The 20,477-nt window shown below is 44.5% G+C and overlaps 1 protein-coding gene and 1 long non-coding RNA gene across 4 annotated transcripts in view; one reads left to right on the top strand and one right to left on the bottom strand.

The window, feature by feature from the left end:
• PRKN (parkin RBR E3 ubiquitin protein ligase) overlaps positions 1-20,477 on the bottom strand; it is a 1,357,610-nt gene that overhangs the window by 198,993 nt on the left and 1,138,140 nt on the right. For all 3 annotated transcript variants that reach the window (XM_086708284.1, XM_086708283.1, XM_086708285.1), the window contains one exon: positions 7,562-7,623. In XM_086708284.1, coding sequence (XP_086564410.1) covers positions 7,562-7,623 — 62 coding nt within the window. The remainder of the gene's footprint in view (positions 1-7,561; positions 7,624-20,477) is intronic.
• LOC147581354 (uncharacterized) lies at positions 1,520-19,632 on the top strand. The gene is made up of 3 exons (XR_015251711.1): positions 1,520-1,662; positions 6,824-6,890; positions 19,276-19,632. It is a non-coding gene; the product is annotated as an uncharacterized LOC147581354 (long non-coding RNA).

Genomic DNA, 20,477 nt, shown 5'->3' on the forward strand with positions numbered 1-20,477 from the left:
TTCAAATCCCATATGGGCAAGTTAGCTTCCCCTTTCTTGCCAGCCATTGGCTGCCTGCTAAATACTGGTGGTCACTCGAGGGGTCAGGCTGGGAAGGGTCTGCACCTGACTACCCTGAACCCCTGGAAAACCACCCAAAAGGTGGTAGGAAGACAGACACCTCTCCATGGTGATATTTGATTTGCATGCTTTCATAAGAAAAGAAAGCAAAAAGGAACCTAAAATTTAAAACCGCGGCAAATGTGAACAACAGGAATAGCAGGTAAAACTGGGAAATGTTCTGTCAAAATGAGTCACAGCTTGTCAGCAATCTGGGAGCTGCATGGCAGCCTTTCAATTTCAAATCCCCTGAGCACGGAGGAGGTGGGTTTTTGTTCCTCCGTGGAATTTTCCAGAGTATCCTTTTGGGGGCACTCAGGTACAGCTACAAAACTACCCCTCCTCAGGCAGGGACCTGTCTTGCTTTCCCTCCCTAAATTCTGGCTTCTGTTAGGTCTTAACCACGAGCACCAGGGGAATCCCTCCCTGGAGCCTCTCGTAACCCCCCGTGGAGGAGAGGACTCCCCATCAGAAATACCATTCACTGAACTACGACTCTGTCCCAGGTGCCGGTGCTGACAGACACTTCGTCTATGAAGTTCATTCTCTGCCCACTCTGGGAACTGGAACACGAGACCACTGAGTCACAAAGAAGTTCGGTCCCTTGCTGACCTTCACCCAGGCAGGAAACCCCCAATCCCACATCAGAACTCAGGGCTGTGGCTCTAAACACCACCCTTTCCCCAAAACCAAGCTGCTTCCATTTTCTCTCTTTTTCCCTTTTTATTAAAAAAATTTTTTTCAGCTCACTCTCCCACAGTCATCTTTTGGAAAATAATGAAAAACAGCTTATTATAGAATTTCCTTTTTGGATAACACATCTAAAATAACTTTATAGAGAAACACACATTCATGATTAATCCATTTCTCCTTGCTCTGCAGACGATGGCCTATTTTCTGTATGTATTATAATTAAAACACACACACACACAGAAAACAAACACTCATCAAATCCTCAGTAACCTTAATCTTATTTTTCCTCATTTGCAGGTAGTTAGCCCCGGGAGAGTTGGTGACAGCCTCTGTGGGTGTGCCCGCCACATTGATCTTTGTATTTTCTGTTCTGTTGCTAATGTTTTCTTCATCCCTGGACTCCTGTCATGGGTTGATGAAATAAATTGGCTACAGAAAGGGCCGGACCTTGATCACTGCATAGAGAAACCATCAGAAATCATCAGAATGGCTGAAATCAGATGTAAGGAGGAAACAGATCAAACAACACCTAAAATATAATTGAAGCGATAGATTATGTCCTGGATTGCAGTTTATGAGTTTTTTTTCTTAAAGTTTTTATTTATTTTTTGAAAGTTCTCTCTATGCTGCATGTGAGGCTCAAACTCACGACCCCAAGATCAAGAGTCACATGCTCTACTGACTGAGCCAGCCTGGCGGCCCTGAAGCTTTTTTTTTTTTTCAGATGTTTTTGATGACACAATGTCAAAAAATATTTCGACTTCCAGTGGCTGTGGAATCTTCTGGAAAGGAGGTCAAGACCATTGCTTTCTTTGTCCCTTGTCCTTGCTGTGGCCATGACAGTGCTCCTCAGAAGGCAAGGCTATGAAGGTGGGTAACCTGCGAACCGTTTTCCTCACAGGGGTTTCTACAGTGGGTGTGACCCCCAGAGACTTCCGAAGGCTTTGCAAACAGGACTGCTAAGCATGTGCTGTTGATCAGGCAGGCAGCAGAGGGCAGGGGGGCCCATGGACACATGTTATTTACCCTTTGCTACAGTCCCTGAGAAATGGTTTACGAGTGGTACTACTGTTGGCCTCCAAGCTCAAGCACCCCACCCTCAGAGGAAGGGGGTTCGTCTCTGACTTCCTTGAGAGGTACTTGGTGCTCATCTCCTGCACCCTCGTCCTCCCTGCCTCTCCCTGGGCTCTCGTTTCTCTAACATACTTCCAAATGGAGCTCCGTAGGGTTCACGTGGTCCCTTGTCTTTTATCTCCCTTTGGCAATTGAGGGACTGAAATGATGTGTCCGAGGGCACTTGTAACACACACTGATAACAAGTTTCATTTCATGGACTTAAAATACCATCTGCGTGACAAGGACTCCACATTTATCTCTCCATCTTTGACCCCTGACCTCCGTCTCCTGTGAGTTCCAACTCATACACCCAAATCCTGGCTTGCCTCCTTCTCAATGCTTCCGGCCTAACAAATCTGCTCAGGGTTGAGCCGTGGGTTCCTCACCTTCTTACCATCTTACCCATCTTGGTAAAATAACACTGTGGGACTCCTTCATTTCCCTGACCCACAGCTAATGAGTCACTGAGACCCTTCACTCTATCTCTGAATATTCACTTCTTTCTCTTTCCTCTGTTGACCGTCTTAATCCAGACCTTGTCCATATCGCAACAAGACTAACCATTCTTGAAATGTAATTTAGTTAATGCCAGTCCCGTGCTTAAACTTTTAAGAATTTCCCATTGAACTTAGAATTAAATCCAAACCTTGACCATGGCCCACATGGTCCAGCTGGGTCTTCATCTTTCATCATTGTCCCTCTTGTTCATTATTTTCCAGCCACATTGATTTTTATGCAGTGCCTTGAACAGGACAATCTCTTCACCTCTTGGGGGGTCACTGAACATGTGCTTCCCTCTGCTTCAAATGCTCTTCCATCCGCTACTGAGATCCTAGCTCAGTGAATAGTGGGTGCCCTCTCAACCTTTACTTCATGGCTCCGTGGCTCCTTATCTACAATAGGTTAAATCTCAATCACTGTTTTCACCTTGGCACGTATCACGATTTGTTCCTGTGATTTCCTTGTTTGCCATTTCATCTAACACTAGCACAATAACAGTACAAGAAGTATTCACAAAATGTTGAATGAATGAAAGTTTCCTTAAAATTCTGGTGATTGAAACTAAGGTGGGAAAAACTGGTGTAAATGGAGGTACTTCTGAAATGCAGTTCTCCTGAAGGCTCTCAAAACCCTATGGACTGACAGATGTCATTCCTGGTTTGGTTTTTTTGTTTATGTTTTTTTTTTTAAGGCTTACCTTGAACTTTAGAGTAGCTTTTTACCTACATTGTGATAATATCTTTGCCAAATAGTTTGGACCGGGGCGGGGGGGGGGGGGAGGGGGAGGAGAGGTGTTTTATGAATGTGAACTATAAACACATATCAGAGATAGGGCCAAGAAGCTAGAGTAAATACGTTAAATTCCAAGGATTTTTAAGTGTATTTTCATTTTTGGAAGATAATTACTCATAGTGTTTAATGATTTATTTTTATTTTGGCTCTCAAAAATCAGGTGCCTGTTAAAGACCAAAGCAAGTGTAAGGGAATCACATACAGAGAAATTAGATAACCAGTAAGCATCTCCACCATCTAGCAATGGATTCATTATCTAACCAGTATCTGTGTTCATCTTATCAATTCACTTTTAGGTGAACATTACACTTATTTTATTGCCTACCTGATTACTACTAGTTTAATCTACTGATTGAGTATAAAGAATGAAAATGCTATTTAAATCAGAAACATTTTAGTGTAGCACTTAGTATTTGCAACTTCGCCATGCTATTTATTTACAAAAATTCTAAGAGATGGTTCACCATTGCTCCTCCTTCTCTACAAATGGAAAAGCCACGGTAGAGAGGGACTGAAATGACGTGTCCAAGGGCACTTGTACCACACACTAATATAACATTTCATCTCATCAAGTAATGAAAGCTGCCTCAAGCACCCAGAGAGAGCCGGAATGTTTTGCCAGCTCTGGGCTAGAACGCCCACCCCAAGGGCTGGAGCAGGGGAGCTGCTCTGCTTTTTCTCTGGAGACTCAGCCATACCTGCCCTGAGGCCACTAGCTTTTGTCGTGTATCATCAGGATAGAAATGTCCTGACTGATGCACGGGTTTATATCAGTCCCCAAAGCAGCCCCTGGCTCCCTTGTCAGCTTTCTAGTCTGACCCCCCACCCACATGTGGCTCTGTACACCCCTTTTCTCTACCCCATCTTTCAGTGGCCCCAACTCCCGCCCCTGTGCGGGGGAAGCCAGGGCCGGGCAGAGCAACTGCCCTGTGACTTCAATCTACTCCCAGTTTCTCTCACATTCTTTCTTCACTGAAACTGGCTCATGCCCTAGGACACCGCTTCCCTGACAGCTCCCTCAAATGTTCTCTGCACACTTTGTACCACCAAGCATTACGCTGTTACATTCTAAGTAGAACAGTTTTATTCTCTCCTGAAACCCTCCAGCTTTGAATTTCAAGCCATGAATCTCCATTGGGCGTTCTTTCTCCATCTACAGCCAGCTCCTGAGCCCCACCTCCCTCACCCTCTCTATCTCCCTGCTCTCTCTACCCCCATTTCTTGAAGATCCAGTTCATGACTCATCAGAGTTCTTTCCAAGTCTGCTCTGGTGATAATTCTGGAGGATCTCCGTGTCCACACGGGCCACACCTTCCAGTGCCCTGGCTTCCCGAGTCTGTGACCTCAACTTCTCTAGTCAACTTGTTCTCTATCCTAATTCAGCCACCAGCCCTTCTGGCCCTCCCTGGCCCCACCACAGCTGTTCCCTGCATGCCTCCACAATCTCAACGTTGGCAGCACGCCTCAGCCGACACCTACTTTTCCAGCTAAACCCTTCAAACTCTAAAACTCAAACTTCCAACTCAACCTCCAAAAATTATTTGGACCCACTGGGACCTGGAACCAATGGATCCAACCACCTTTCCTGTCCCTGTCTTTTCATATCCCACCTCTCTGCTCTCCTAGCTGAAAACCAAACTCTGAGTTAAACCCAACTCTGCACTTACTGGAGTTGTGTCTACACAGTTGAATGTGACAGAAGGACAGCAGGCTGATGGATCTCACTCCAGACTCATTTCTTTCCCAAGTTTATTCACTTCCTACCCTCCTAAATGACATTGTCATTACCCTTTCCTCTCCCTGGAAATCTCTCCCCCCATCTCCACTCTCAGCTGACAACTTTGCTTCTTATTTCCCTTAGATAAGAGAAGCATAAATGACAACCACCTTCCATATTCTGCCATCATCCCCACTGCCAGCTGAGCTGCCTGTAATCTTGTCTCAGGCTGAGCCTACACTCAGTTGTTGTGAGCCAGGACATTGTTCCCGACAGTCTCTCCTCTCCCCTGCATCTCCAACTTCCCACTCCTCTACAGAGTCATTCCCACCAGCGAATAAACATTATCTTGCTTCCACATTCCTCCACCCCCAGCTACCTCATTTCTTTGCTTTCCTTTATACCTAAACTCCTCAAGAAAGAAGTTACCTAGGGGCGCCTGGGTGGCTCAGTCGGTTAAGCATCCGACTTCGGCTCAGGTCATGATCTCACAGTTTGTGGGTTCGAGCCCCACGTCAGGCTCTGTGCTGACAGCTCAGAGCCTGGAGCCTGTTTCAGATTCTGTGTCTCCCTCTCTCTCTGCCCCTCCCCTGTTCACGCTCTGTCTCTGTCTCAAGAATAAATAAACATTAAAAAAAAAAAAAAGAAGGTACCTATATTTGCTCTCTCCCATTCTTCTTCCCATCTCACATGAACACAATTCAAGCAGGCTTTCACCCCCACCCTCCCCTGGTCAAGGTCACCAATGAATTCTGTGTTCATTTCTCACCCCTCATCCTGCTTGGTCAGCACAGGGCACGGGTAATCAGCCCTCCTCCTAGAAATGCCTCCTGCCTTTGGCTTCCCGTTCACACTCTCCTGGATTTCTTCCTGCCTCACTCCAACCACACCTTGCATTTTGTGATGCTTTTTACATTATGCGTTTACATATACATTCAGGTCTCCACTCACAAATCACCTGCTCAGTGAGGTTCTTCCTGACCACCTTATATAAAATTTCACCTCTTCCCCCAGTTACCACAACCCTCTTTTTGGCTTTATTTTTCTCCATGGCTATAAAAAGCACCTAGCACAATATATACTGAACATGTTTGTGTGTATATAACTTAGCGGTTTTCCCCTGATAGGTATTTCTTTTTCATTTCTTTATCCCTATAACTAAAAATGGTATACAGCACCTGAGTAGGTGCTCAGTAAGCACCTGCTGAATGAAAGCAAAGAAGGAAGGAAAAGTGTTTTTTTTTTTTTCAGGAAATAAAGATCAATATTGCTGTGATGCACTATGTCTCCACGTTGCACAACTAATCAGAATAATATTGATTTTGATTATGGCTCGATTAAATTTCTAGGAGAATGCAAAGTGGCCTGACTTTTATGCAGATCTAAGGAGATGATTGCAGTTGGCTTCTTTCCCTGCTAATCACCAATGACTCTAACACAAATATGGAAATAATTTGCAAATATTGGTACAAGTTAGAAGAGAAAGCTCCATTATCTGGGCGGAAATGTCAGGGTAACAATCAGTAATTCTTACTTCAAGAAATCTCACAGGAAGACGGCTGTGAGATTCATGTGTTTCATAAATAGATATGTCTGAGGGAGCCAGTTAACAACTCTTACCTGCAATGGAGGATAGCTGATTTTCCTTATATTTGAATGAACACTTATGCCCGCTGAATTCTGGAATTTGCAGTCTTTAAATAATGAAGGAAGCACGCTGAAACCTATTAGTTCAGGGAGTTGGAAAGAATTCCAGTTTTTTATCCTCCCCCAATTAATCCCTTTCTGCTTTTAATTTAGTATTGGACACAGTGGGGTCCAAACTTGCAACATACACATACCAAAGAAAAACACACAAACCAAAAACTTATCAACGACACTGAGCGGCCCCATCTCCCTTTGCAGGTTTTCCCGTTCAGACTTGGCAAAGACGACCCTTGGGAGTAAACCACCATGTTGTCAACTACTTGGTGTAAGTGTTTCAAAAATAACTTGACATCAAGATTTAACATAATACCATGGAAACTAATTCTATGTAAAGACCAAGAAATTTGTTTTGACGTGGTCAAAAGTATGTGTGTGCGCGCACGTGTGTGATTCAGCACCTTGAATTATTTACTTAGCACATCTGTTTAAAATCTGACATCTCGCTGAGCACCACACTACTCAAATCATCTACTTTTGATGGGCCACCCTTTGTATATAAGTCACACGTTCACATCCATAGAGAAAGCGGCTGCGGTGAAATACGGATAATGTGCACCGAGTGCAAAAGTCTGGTGAGGAGAGCTTGCACACTTGCCCGCTGCCATCATGTCAGGACCGTCTGTGACGACTGGGCTCTTAGGCATAATATATCTGGGCACTTACTCGTTTGCCTATCTGCCGCTACGTCGGGCCTGCTTACTGCTGGCGTCCTGAGACGAAATGCTCTGGCAGATGTACCAATTAATAACCTGTCAGATCTGATGGATAGAAGAGGAAAAGAGTGTCCTCACACATATCTGCGGCGTGGCTTTCTTCCCCATTTTAGGGCGCCAAGGGTCAGGAGACACACTCTACCTCCCTGGAGAGCACCCAAACTGTCTCATTAGTGTCTGTCTTTCACGACACCCTGGCACCGCCTTTGAGAGGCTGACTCACCTGCTCTTCTCCAAGGATCCTGAAGTGATGGAGCTCTTTAATCAAGGAGTTGGGGCAGCCAGCTGTTGGAGAAAAGAATTAATCGTAAACATGTTTTTCCCATTCTGGGCGGTAATGTGCTCTCACGTGCTGTTATGACTATCAGCCGCAGTGTTGTTGGGGAAGACGCAAACACCTACCTGCAAAACATGTTCTCACCAACAACAAAAAAGCCATACCTCCAAGGGAGCTATGGCTGCTGCCTGGTCCCCCACTGTGACACTGGGAAGGGGCCACAGGTGAGCCCAGCCAGGTCTTTTCTCCCTCCTGATTGTGACCTGGGCTTTGTGGAGCTTTAGGCCACCATAACACTTCTACCCAGGACATTACTTGTCCCTGTTATACAGCCAGGATTCTGTGGGGCCAGAGTGGGAGAGTTGGTGAGTATAGGTGCATTTCCCTTGGATATCATGTCTCACTTCCTCAACTCTGAAGACTGGGCTCTGCACACGGACAGTTAAGAATGAAGACAAGGGTCGCCAGATACCATATCTTCATGGGATTTGGCTGTAGTGTAGAACTTTGTCTGGTTCTTCCAGGAGGCTCTGTCAAGACCATTAGGATTCTGGGGGCACCTGGGGGGCTCAGTTGGTTAAGCACCCAACTCTTGATTTCAGCTTGGGTCGAGGTCTTGTGGTTTGTGAGTTTGAGCTCCACATCAACCCCCCACATTGGGTTCCGCACGGACAGTGTGAAGCCTGCTTGGGATTCTCTCCCTGCCCCTCCCATGTGCTCTCTCTCTCTCTCTCTCTCTCTCTCAAAACAAATGGATAAAATTAAAAAAAAAAAAAAAGAAAAAAGACCATAAGGATCCTGTTTTTCAGTTTGGAAAGGGGCTTTTATGGAAAGGACCTGGGAAGCGAGCCAGGAAAGCCTGGTTGCCATCACCTTCCATCCTACCCAGTCAATAAGAGCCTATTCAGGCTTTCACATTTTCTTTCTTCAGTTGTAAAGAGAAATAGATAAATAAATTATATATATGCATGCCAGCACATGCTTAGTTATCATTTAAACTATGTTCCATCCCTGTCCTTTTAATAGGATAATTCTACATATTACTTTGTAGTCCTTTATAATATTAGCTCTACTAACAAAAATTGACACAAAAGCCTATTTCTTAGATACAATCCCTGGATCACATAATCTGTTGAAGTTTCTGCTAAGGAATCGTGTTGTCTGCAAAATGTACCAAAGCAATCGCTGTGCTGTTTTTCCATGTTATTCTGCCTTGTGCTGTACAAACGATGCAAAGTACTGAGGATGTTTGTCTGGGTGGGAGGCAGGCTGAGGAAGGAGGGAGCTGTCGTATTCATGGGGGAGGGGTGAAGGAGTTCTCCTTTGCAAGAGAGATTAGATTTGTGCTTTGTTCTAGAAGGCAGGACGAACACAAACAGGCAAAAATTACAGCAATAGATTTTGATTCAATGTAAAGAAATTTCTCACTGAAGACTGGAATATATTGCTTTATAAGCTAGTAACTGCAGCTTTTCAGACACAGACTAAATGACGATTTCTGCAGGATATTTTAGAGACGAATTTGACTGTGTCAGCTCCAACTCTGAAATTCGGTGGTCATGTAAAACACTGAAACACGGTTTTAGTTTTTGATATTGTATTTGATCCAGTCTTTGATATTATAACATTTAATACTTTGAGAAAGTGGTTTATAAATGTTTACTCAAGTAGTACAAAAGAATTTTAAAAATATAAACAAAATGTACAACAGACGAAGTCACCACCTGACAATAGGCCAAGGAAAGAAAAGAAAATCCTGAGGTGAATGTTTTGGTGGAAAATGTAGTACGTTAATTGCCTCAGGCATGCCCAGTACTATAAAGAAGAGAAAGTAGATCCTTGACATTAGAAACTGTACTTGAACTGTGTTTGTCCAACTGGTTCTTTCTGAGATGTTGTTCATGTCAGAGTTGCTACTCTGATAATTATCTGGACAATTAGTAAAAGTTACGCTGGATCATTTGGCCGCAGTTCAACCCAAAAACCGTGGTGGGGGGCTCCTGGGTGGCTCAGTCGGTTAAGTGTCTGACTCTTGAATTCAGCTCAGGTCATGATCCCAGGGTCGTGGGATCAAGCCCCTCCCTGTGCTTTGTGCTGAGTGCGGAGCCTGCTTGGGATTCTCTCTCTCTTCCCATTCCCTCCCACTTGAGTACTCTCCCTCTAAAAATAGAATAGAATAGAATAGAATAGAATAGAATAGAATAGAATAGAATAGAATAGAATAGAATAGAATAAACTTTCTGAAAACAAAACAACAACAAAAAACTCCCCCACAAAAACCACAGTGGAAGTTTAGTCTCATGTCAGTTCTTTTACACCATCTTGGGAACAAGCGCTTCTGTGAAACTAAGGAGAGAACAGAGTTCCAGGGATGCATTCCCCACACATGGGGGTCCCATGGTCTGGCACCAAGGGTAGGAGGCTCATATGAAGGAGGAAGTATGGGCACAGGATTATAGGGGTTGTAGGCATGCTCTGATCAGGCGAGGCTGCCAACCATCCAGGACCTCGTTTGCATCCCAAGAATAACTTCGTTTCAGCAAATGCTAGCGCCCGCCATACCAAATTCATAGAGTTAACTGGAATACTTTTTCGGTTTTGTGATTTTATTTATATTTAATTTATAAGTGTTCATTTGGGCTTTCCACTTGTATAAGCATAAAACATTTATGTCTAAATGTATTTCTAGACATATTTAAGAGATTATTTTATGAAATAATCACATTTAACCTTAGAAGTTTTAGAGGACCTTTTTTTTTTTTTTTTTTTCTAAAGTCATCCTTTACATCCCTCCAATTTGAGAAAAACTGATTTGACTTATTTTAATGCCAGGTAAAATAAGAAACAGAATTTAAAATTAGCCTGTCTTCAAGATTTGTATTCTAACATTCTCCTAAGATGTAACTACAAGGATTGATGTCAATGAGTGTTCCAATATAAACATCTTTCACAGAAGACTAGATAATTACCCGGAACACCTGGTAGGTGGAATAAAATACAATAAACAAGGACAGACCCAGCATTAGTTAGAAGGGAAGACTTGGGAGGAGTCAAGATACTTGAGAGACCACGAAGGGGCATCTGTAATGGTGGTCACCACAGGAACACCGGTGTGGGAAACGGTCAGACTCAAACTTAGTGTGAAGGTGAGTTGGAAAGTCACAGAACTGGAAACACAAGATACACAGGCAGGATTCAGTGGTGTAAGGAGGAGGGGTGGAGGTGCAGGAGGAAGAAAGAGCCTGGCAAAGAAAGACCCCATGGCGTGCTGCTAATGGTGGTGGGGTACTCCTGCTTTTTCCAGATTCCTCACACAGGGCCTCCACACGCACATGGCCATGGGTCATCTTCTGAAGCCTCAGCTGTCTACTTGGACCGGTCAAATCCTCACCGTGGCCAGCATCTTCTGTTTTCAGGCCCCGGATGGATATCTCTCGAGATAGCAGATCGAAGGGTCCCATTACGATGTGCATGTGGGACTCATGCCATCCTCCCACGTGGCCCGCAGGCTGGTGCTGCACAGTCTCTGAGCCCTTAGGCCATGGTCGCCTGCCCTGTGCTCCTGACCACCCAGCAGGAGGCTGTCTCAGGCCTTGGCCCTTGCTTCTCCCTCTCTCCAGAGAGCTTTTGGTCCCGACATCTGCATGGAGGCTAAAGTCCTTTCTCAAATGTCACCTTCTCAGTGGGGCTGTTTGGGACCACCCTGTGTGAAACTGCAGTCTGTTTTCACCACCGCCAGCACCCTCATCGCCGCTGTATTTTCTCCATAGCAAAATCAGCTTCTAACGTACCCTATACCTCATGTATTTTCTGTCACCCACTGCTGAAATGCAAAAATGACAAGGGCAGGGATGGCCACTGCCTTGTCACTGCTGTATCGGCCACTCCTGGAACAGTGCCTGGCTGTGGCAATTGTTCAACAGCAGGTGTTCCATGGATGAGTCACCTGCCATGCACTCACTGACCACCCAGCTGGGTGACTGTGGCACCTGTTAGGGTCTCCCGCGCCACCGTGCCCTTTCCCTTCCCAGAGGCCTCAGCTCTGAGCTCCAGCCCTGCAGGTGCTTTGCTTATTGGTTAAGTGGCCTCTTTTGACCTCTCACCTCTCCAGGCAACCCCCCCCCCCCCCTCACTGCACCTGCTTTTCCTTCTCCAGGTCCAGTCTTGCCAATCACAGCTCGTGTAGCAGCGGGGGCTAGGAGGTCTAAGAGACGTCCTGACATTGACTCGATGCCGCGTCCTTGCTGAGTGTGCTGCTGCTGCAGATTTGGGGTCTGCTCTCAATCAGGACCTGGGGGAGGCTTGCCCTTCACTCTCCTTTGGCCAGCATCCCTCTCGTCTCCCTTGGGGACTCTCCAAACCATCGCCATCCTTCTTAATTAACCTCTAACACTTCATCCTCAAAATGCGACCTCATCTGACACAGGTGTAAAAGCTCTCGTGAACGTGCAGACAGTAGAGACAGGGGCTCAGCTCCCCTCAAGGAGGGACCGTAGCGACAGAGCTGTGCCCTGAGCTGCAGACACTTGCCCCATCTGAGGTCATGACATCTTATGGCCCCACTCTGCTGCCCGGGACAGGGAGGGGACTGCCAAGCTCGTTTGTCCCGACACCAGCCACCAGGGGCAGTGTTTGCCCCTGGGCCTTGTAGGTGGCTGAGGCTCTGTCAGGTCCAAGGGCAGTGTGACTCCTTAGTCTGCCCAGTCCCCAGCCTCCCTCTCCCTTCCCAGGTGCAATCCCAGTGCACACCTGTACCCTGTGCTCTGTCTCAGACTCAGCTTCTGGAGAACCCACCTGGCAGCCTTCAAGTGCACCGCTCCTGGATTTCGAATCCCTGCCCAATTATGACCCCCTGTATCTACCCGTCTCGATTCCTCCAGACTCAAAGGGGAAACAGGAGTCGTTCTTCCTGGTCCCGCCTGTCCCTGCTCAGCCCCTGGTGGGCCTAGCTCACCACTCACTTCTCCGCTCACGCTCTGCCACTCTGTGGCCTGTCCACTTAAACTAAGTATTCAAGTTTCCCCTTTATTTATTTACTTTTTAGATGTTTATTTATTTTTGAGAGAGAGAGAGAGAGGAAGAGCATGAGCAGAGGAGGGGCAGAGAGAGAGGAAGACAGAGGACTAGAAGTGGACTCTGTGCTGACAGCAGAGAGCCCGATACAGGGCTCAAAGCCACGAACCGCAAGGTCATGTCCAGAGCCGAAGTCGGATGCTTGGCCAACTGAGCCACCCAGGCACCCCCAATTCTTCCCTTTAAATATTCAGCAAAAATCTACCCTTGAGCATATAGTTACCACCCTCTTTTTCTTTCTCCTTTCATCCACTTTTCTCTGAAGAAAAGCCTACAGCTACCACTTGAACATAGCAATTGGTGGCATGGATTAAGAAGGGAAATACCAAAATTGGGGGTTTCATGCCTTTTAAAAAAGTTACTGCAGTCATGGGCTGGCTTGAACCTCTGTTTTGCACTAGTTAGCTGGCTATGTGCTCCTGGATGAATTAGTTACTCCCAGCACCACGTCCTTCACCAAGAATAATCACCTTCTTGACCTCGAACGGCAGTTTTGAATGTATGTGAAAGCAACATGGAATGACAAAAAAAAAAAAAAGGTGAATGTATTGCTAACGATATTAATGCGTTCCCACATCTAATGGCTGCTGCTGCTACTTCTTTTAAAAAATTTCATTTATTGGGGCACCTGGGTGGCTCAGTCAGTTAAGTGTCTGGCTTCGGCTCAGGTCACGATCTCATGGTTTGTGAGTTTGAGTGCCACGTCGGGCCCTCTGCTGTCAGCACAGAGCCCGCTTTGGATCCTCTGTCCCTGCCACCCCCCACTTCTGCCCTTCCCCAGCTCATTCTCTCTTTCCCTCTCTCCAAATAAATAAAAATTAAAAAAAATAAAAAAATAAGAAGTTTCATTTATTTAAAAGGGAAGTGGCTACTTGAAACAATTGCTACATGAGCTATTGTCTTGTGAAATAAAGGTCAGAACATCCTTTTTCAGCTCTCACAAGTGAAGGGCTTAGGAATTAGTACTCCCATCTGAAAAGCAGCAACTTTTTCTTAGACCCATCAGAGAACAGATGTCACCCTGGAGTCTCAAGAAACAGGCAAATCCAGCAGGGGACAAGTAGACCTGTTTACGTGGAGCAGAAGTCACCAGAACCACAAAGCGGTAGATACCTTTAGGTGGCAATTTTGATGAATTACAGGTTAGAAGGCAGCAATTGTCGGAGTGCTTAAAAATGGACAGAATCAGAAATGTAGGTTAGATGCTGAGTCATTTCCCTTATCAGAAGGAATTCTGTAACATGTTGGCTTTAGCAGATGATTTACCAAATGCAAGTCCCAAGACCATCCAATGGCAGGTTTCATAGTTGATGTGACGGGGACCCGATTACTTTCTCTAGTCTTGTTAGATTAGAGGCTAAAAACCATTATTTGTCTTGGGAGTACAAATGTGAAGCTCTAACTTGCTTGCAAAACATATTAAACAATGTGAGGGAGAGAAACACTGAATAGTAGAATATGTCTGACGCTAGACATTTACATTTGTCATTATAGTCTTTCCTTGAAAAAAAAATTGCTGAGAAATGAACTAAGTATCAGTGTTGCATCCAGAACTATTTTAGGTGTCATATAGAAGTAAAAGCAGCGTAATATTGCCTGCGAAGACTTTACAAATCCACCTGGGTTGAAAGAACAGACTAAATGCTCACACTTCTGTGAGTGCAGAATGTGTATAAAATCAAGAATGTGTGAGGCATAGACATGCATTTCAGGACACAGGGTCCTTCCTAAACATGCCTGGGAAAGAGAAACTGGTGTTCAGACAAGGAGGTATTTTCTTGGTTGTCACTGTCCTGTGATCCCCTTCTGCCACCCTCCCATGGGCGGCTTCTATAGTCTTTTTACCTACATGCGGAGGTGGGGGTAGAACTTTGGGTCCCAGACTGCCTCCCCCCTCCCCTCAACCCCCTCCCAGGTCCCTGGCCCAGGAAGAAATAAGAAATAATGATGAAGCAAGAGCAGGAGAAGGAAATGAACCACTAACTAGCTGTGGAGTCTCGGGTCAAAGATACTGTGTCAGATCTAAAGCCTTAATTTCCTACTTGCAAAAACAGGAGTAAGAATATTTAATTATGGGGTTGCTGTAAATGATGTGTGTTGCTGTAAATGATGTGTATGGGTATCTACATGGTTGTATATCTATGACCTAGGAGAGCTCTTTGTACAAGGTTGGCTTTTAGTGGATGCTAGTTGCTATTTTGAGTCTCTGGAGAGCAGGGGCACTCGTTGGACTAGTTGAAATGGTTGTTCTGCTTCTACAAATACCTTGTTTCCTGAACCTTCAATATTTGGAGGCCAATTTTGCTAAAGGAGCCCAGTATCCAATTACATATTTGAGATTTATTATGACAATATGTTGAGAAACAATAGATTTTCAAGCATGTATATATGTGTGTTTATAATGTGCATACACACACACACACATATATATGTTCACGTGATCAGATTATACGTGTTTAGAAAAGTATGGTTAGTATACACTTATGGCTTTAATTTGTTGCCTTTTATTAATTCATTTATTCACTTACTACAATAATCTCAAATGATTAATAAGTAATTTGATTTTTTGACATCTTAAAACTTTATGACATGTTTTTTTACTTTTGAACTAGCTGGAAGATTTTATTTTGTTTTATTTTTTAGTTTTTAATTTATGTCCAAGTTAGCATATAGTGCAATAATGATTTCAGGAGTCAAATCCAGTGATTCATTCCCTAACACCCAGTGCTCATCCCCATAAGTGTCTGCTGAAAGATTTTTTTTTTTAAATCTCACTGGTCATCTCAAATTGCATGATTTATGTATCTGTGTTTATAAAAATTTTTTTTTCAACGTTTATTTATTTTTGGGACAGAGAGAGACACAGAGCATGAACGGGGGAGGGGCAGAGAGAGAGGGAGACACAGAATCGGAAACAGGCTCCAGGCTCTGAGCTGTCAGCCCAGAACCTGACGCGGGGCTCGAACTCACGGACTGCGAGATCGTGACCTGGCTGAAGTCGGACGCTCAACCGACTGCGCCACCCAGGCGCCCCTATGTATCTGTGTTTATAAAGTGAATTAACAGAGGCAATCGGGAAAATGACTTAAGCCCCAGATCGCCGAACATCCACTTACTCAAATACGCGAAAGGAAAACTAACTCGAATTTTTGACAAAAGGGACAGTTAGCAAGTGCTTAATGTACCTTCTGTGTAGCCTTCTGAGTCAGCCATAACACATAGTAAGGGCATCACGTGAGCGCGTATGATCAACAGATGGGTGATTATGGCAAACAAACCGTGGTTTAAAAACAAATATTCTACAAAGATGTCAAAGAAGGGAACTCATGACTCACGTTTCTGTTTAACCAGAATGGATTTGTCTTTTGTTTTTTTTTAAATTGATGTATTTATTTTGTGTGTGCACACCAGTGGGGGGAGGGGCAGAGACAGAGGTAGAGAATCCCAAGCAGGCTCCACGCTGTCAGTGGAGGGCCTGATGTGGGGCTCGAACCCACAAACAGTAAGATCATGACCTGAACTGAAGTCAGGAGTCAGACAGTTAACCAACTGAGCCACCCATGTGCCCCGGATTTGGTCTTTATTTGGGGAGGCAGAGGGAGTTCTGTGTTCCACCTGTGGCTGGTTTGTAATAGTAAAGGTCACTTGCCTTTTGTCACCCAGGTTGTGAGTGACAGAGCTGAGTAATGGACAATTCCACCTTGAAATTCTACCTTTAAATCCCAGACTCTCTGCACTGCAAACTACTTTCTGCCCTGTCCTTGTGGTTTCACAAAAATGCGTATTAGATTTTGCATATAAAAATACCATAAGTTCAGAATTTCATACACCACATTATTTGAATCCTCAAACTAATACGATTAGTCTGTTTAACTTGAACACACTTTTTCTTGTGTCTGGGGGAGAAAATATTCTACTGTAGAGACACCAAAAATCTATGCACGACAACAAAGAAAACAAAAACAAGACAAAATTTTAGAGGTTAAAAGTGTTCCTCATGGAGTGACGAAGAAAATGAACAAGAAGGGGGTATGACCACGGGCTTTCTCTGGTGGTAGAGCCAGTCTTTATATTCATACCATATATCCTTGTATCCTCCAAGAAAGATAATATGCTCAACGCAAACGCGTTGGCCCACATAGAAACCTTCCATCAATGGCAACTAGTTAAACTGAATTAAAAAGCCTTTTTAGGGCTCCTCTGTGGAGTAGGAGTGCAATTTCTGTTGTGTTTAACTATTTGTTAATATCTGCTTTTCCCACCCTGAACACAGACTCCTTGAGAACAGGGGCTTGCTCATAGCTTCATCGAGGGCCTGGGAACTGTGTCTGGCACAAGGGTGATAATAAATATGTGCTGAATGAATACATAAATTAAGAGGGAAAGGCCATTGCCTTCTGGTTCTCACAAACAAGAGCACTGGAAAACAGACGACTTTACAAGCCTATGCAGAGTTAATTTAAGGACCTGTGAGAGAAAGTCTATTTGCCCTGGGGCCAGTCTCGTAAGATCTCAGAAATTAATTCACAGTTTAATTAATTCAGAAAAAATGCATACCTAAAATGCAAAGTTTAATTTTTAAACACAAAATTTTAATATACTACTACTCAAGCAAGAAAGAGCTCTTTAAATGTTCCATTTCCTACTGGCCTTGTCAAAATAAAGCTAATTTTCAGCAAGAGTAGAGTTCTGTTGTAAATGGAAGACAGAGGCCAGGTCTGCCGTGTGGGTTAAGATGGGGGCCACCTTGATGGCTGGTCACTCAGACCATTGTGGAAATGTCAAAATATCTTCCTTAAGATAGCCACACAACTGCCAAATGAAATCTGATGATTTTGTTTATATCAATGGCAATCCGATCTAACTTTTGTATTTTATTGACTTGCATGCATTTGCTTTCTTCGATGATCAAAGATAGATTTATATAACTCATAGTCGTGTGTTCAAGAATGAAAAACTATTAGCTGTTACTATCCCTAGACCAGCCCCTTTGTCGGGACAGAAATACCTTTTGTAATGTCACCCACAGTTGCATTTCAGACCCTGTCTCAAGACTTCGGTGCCAGGGACCAGAGGACCCAGAGGATCAGCCAAAGATCCATTCTAATAATGAGGCATTCTTGGGGCACCTGGGAGGCTCAGTCGGTTAAGCGTCCAACTTCAGCCCAGGTCATGATCTCATAGTTCGTGAGTTCGAACTCCGTGTCGGGCTCTGTGCTGACAGCTCTGAGCCTGGAGCCTGCTTTGGATTCTATGTCTCCCTCTCTCTCTGCCCCTCCTCCACTCACACTCTGTCTCTCTCTCTGTCCTTCAAAAATAAAAAAAGTAAATACATAAAAATAATAATAATGAGGCATTCTTGCTGTCAGAAGGATCTTTCTGGATGCCAGTTTTAGCTTTAGAGAGATAGAAATCATATCCAATCCTTTTAAGCCCTATTCACCTTCTCTGTCCTGGGGCAAATACCCATTTGCCAGCAATAATCTGTAATATATGTGAAAATGTATAGGAGGCATCCACATGTTAATTTCCCTTCCCTCTATTCTTAGATTTGGGCTTGTAGTTGGCAACATTCCTGGCCGAAGGTGGTAATGGGAAGCCTCTTGTTTATTTGTTGTTGCCACACTCACCCATTGTATTTGGCTTCAGATGCGTGACCACGTGCCGGGGCGGGGGGGGGGGGGGGGGGCCTGAGGTTGAGATTTCGTGGTGCTTCATTGACAGAAGGCTTTGCAGGCATACTTTGCTTGCCACGTCAGCCTTCTTAGATGAGAGCTCTCACACCTCCTCAGTTTACCTTCGACATCACACGGGTGCGTTTCCTTCCACCCAAATGATAAGTGTTCGATGATTCCCACTCTGAACTTGGGACCCAAGAGCTAGGCCTGGGTCAGTCTCCTAACTTGCTGGCCCAAGGAAAGTGTAAAACCACGTCAGTGGTTTGAATATTCAAAAGTCCTAAATCAAACTGAAAAACTGTCAAAAAAAAATTGTTTCACTCTTCGACAAATTCACCTGTATGAAGATCTGGAAGGTGGGGATTTATAACTCTCAGACACTAGGGAGGTCTGCTCCTCAACGTGACTGTTCTGGCACAGCTAGAGTCAGTCCCTGGACCTTGCTGCTCCTGTCATCTCAGATTCCTACCTCCCTCAAGGGCCTCTCATGTGTCCAGCTGGTGGGCCCGCAGGCTGTGTAACCCAGCCTCCATGAGTTACCCCTTGGTCACTGTCTTCAGCAAGACAGAGCCAGTTAAGGCCCCACGGCTGTTTGTGCAGGGAATTTGGAAGCCCCATGTATTCAGGAACCCAGGAAGGGCTTGGATCCTGTGAGCTCTTGTGGGTTGAAGTGGGAGTGGAGGGCAGTCGGGGGCCTAGGGCAGGGCCCCTCGTGCTGAGGGAAGTACTTCCCACCAACGGCCCATCCCCATCCTCCTTCTCTTTCACCTTCCTGTAGTAACTGACCCTGGATCAACACACAGTCCGCAACACTGTTCCCCCTGGAGTTGTGAATTCACTTCTCCGCTCTTCTCCCTGTTCTCTCACTTCTCGTTGTTCTTTGCTGTCTCTTCCATTCTCTTCCTCCAGCCAAACATGACTTCAATCTTCAGCCCATGGTTGCCCTGTTTCTCTCTCTCCTCCGAGGTGCCTGACTGCTTCAACAGTGTGCCTTCTGCCTGCCTCCAACAGCCAGCTCCTTTGCCTTCAGGGTCCAGGGACCACATTCAAGTCAAGAAGCTCCATGGTGAGCGAATTATGCCCTCCTCCATGACTGCTTCCACGGTCTGTTTTGGTGAATCTGAGTTGGCTCTTAATGATTCCATACACCTTATAACTGCTCACACTATTTAATTTTTTTCCCAGTTGATGGCAGAAACTGATATCAATCTCATTGCTTTGCAGTTTTTGAGATTCAATCCTTCTTTTTTGAAAAGTTAAAAAAAGTCCACCTCCCAGACTCTACACTGTGTTCTTTCTTCGTGGCAGTTTGAAGACCCTAGGCAGTGCCTCTGAGTTTATACACGGATGCGTTTGCAGACCCACGGCGCTTACAATACTTGTGGGTTCTTGCTTCTGTTCTCACTTTTCTTACACACAGGTTCCTCCTGAAATTGTTTCTTCTGTCCTTTCCAAGATGGGAAACATTCTCTTTGCTCAAGAAAACAGGAAAGACCGGGATTGGAAAGCTTTTCTGTCTAACGTAGTTCTGTCTTCTTCAATGAGGGCCTTTCTCTGGAGTCTCTGTTGACTTTAAAAGCCTGTTTTGTTATCTTTGGTCATTGAGACTAGAATGTCATCTCCTTCCTGGCTTATCCAGATGATACGCTCACAGGTTTGTGCTTTTCTCTTGCTTTCTCCCCTATTAAATACTCATTCATCTCTCCCACCTGTTTTCTAAAAATTTGAGCTCACTGTAAATAAAAATAAGTTGCCTCTTTGGTATTAAAATGAAGAAGGACATTTATTTTTACAAAAGCATATGAAGACAGAATTGAATCCTAGTTTTTTTTAAAAGGATAACTTTGAAACTGGGATTTTCACTTTGATTGATATCTATAACCAACATTTACTTTCATTCTGTTCCATACCATAAAGACTATTTTAGAATCTGATTCAGAATCTCCTCAGGAAAATGCATTACAAAGTTGAGGGTCATTTCCACAAAGTCACTGATAGCTATTAAAAAAAAAAAACTCAAAAAAACAAAAAAACCTTTGGGGGATTAACTGAGTACAACTTTTTTAGAAAGCTCTTGCTGAATTTCCTCAATAACCATGCTGTGAGGTTGA

Source organism: Puma concolor, chromosome B2 (assembly GCF_028749965.1).
Source record: "Puma concolor isolate L17-30 chromosome B2, mPumCon1.1.hap2, whole genome shotgun sequence".
Classification (NCBI taxonomy): domain Eukaryota; kingdom Metazoa; phylum Chordata; class Mammalia; order Carnivora; family Felidae; genus Puma; species Puma concolor.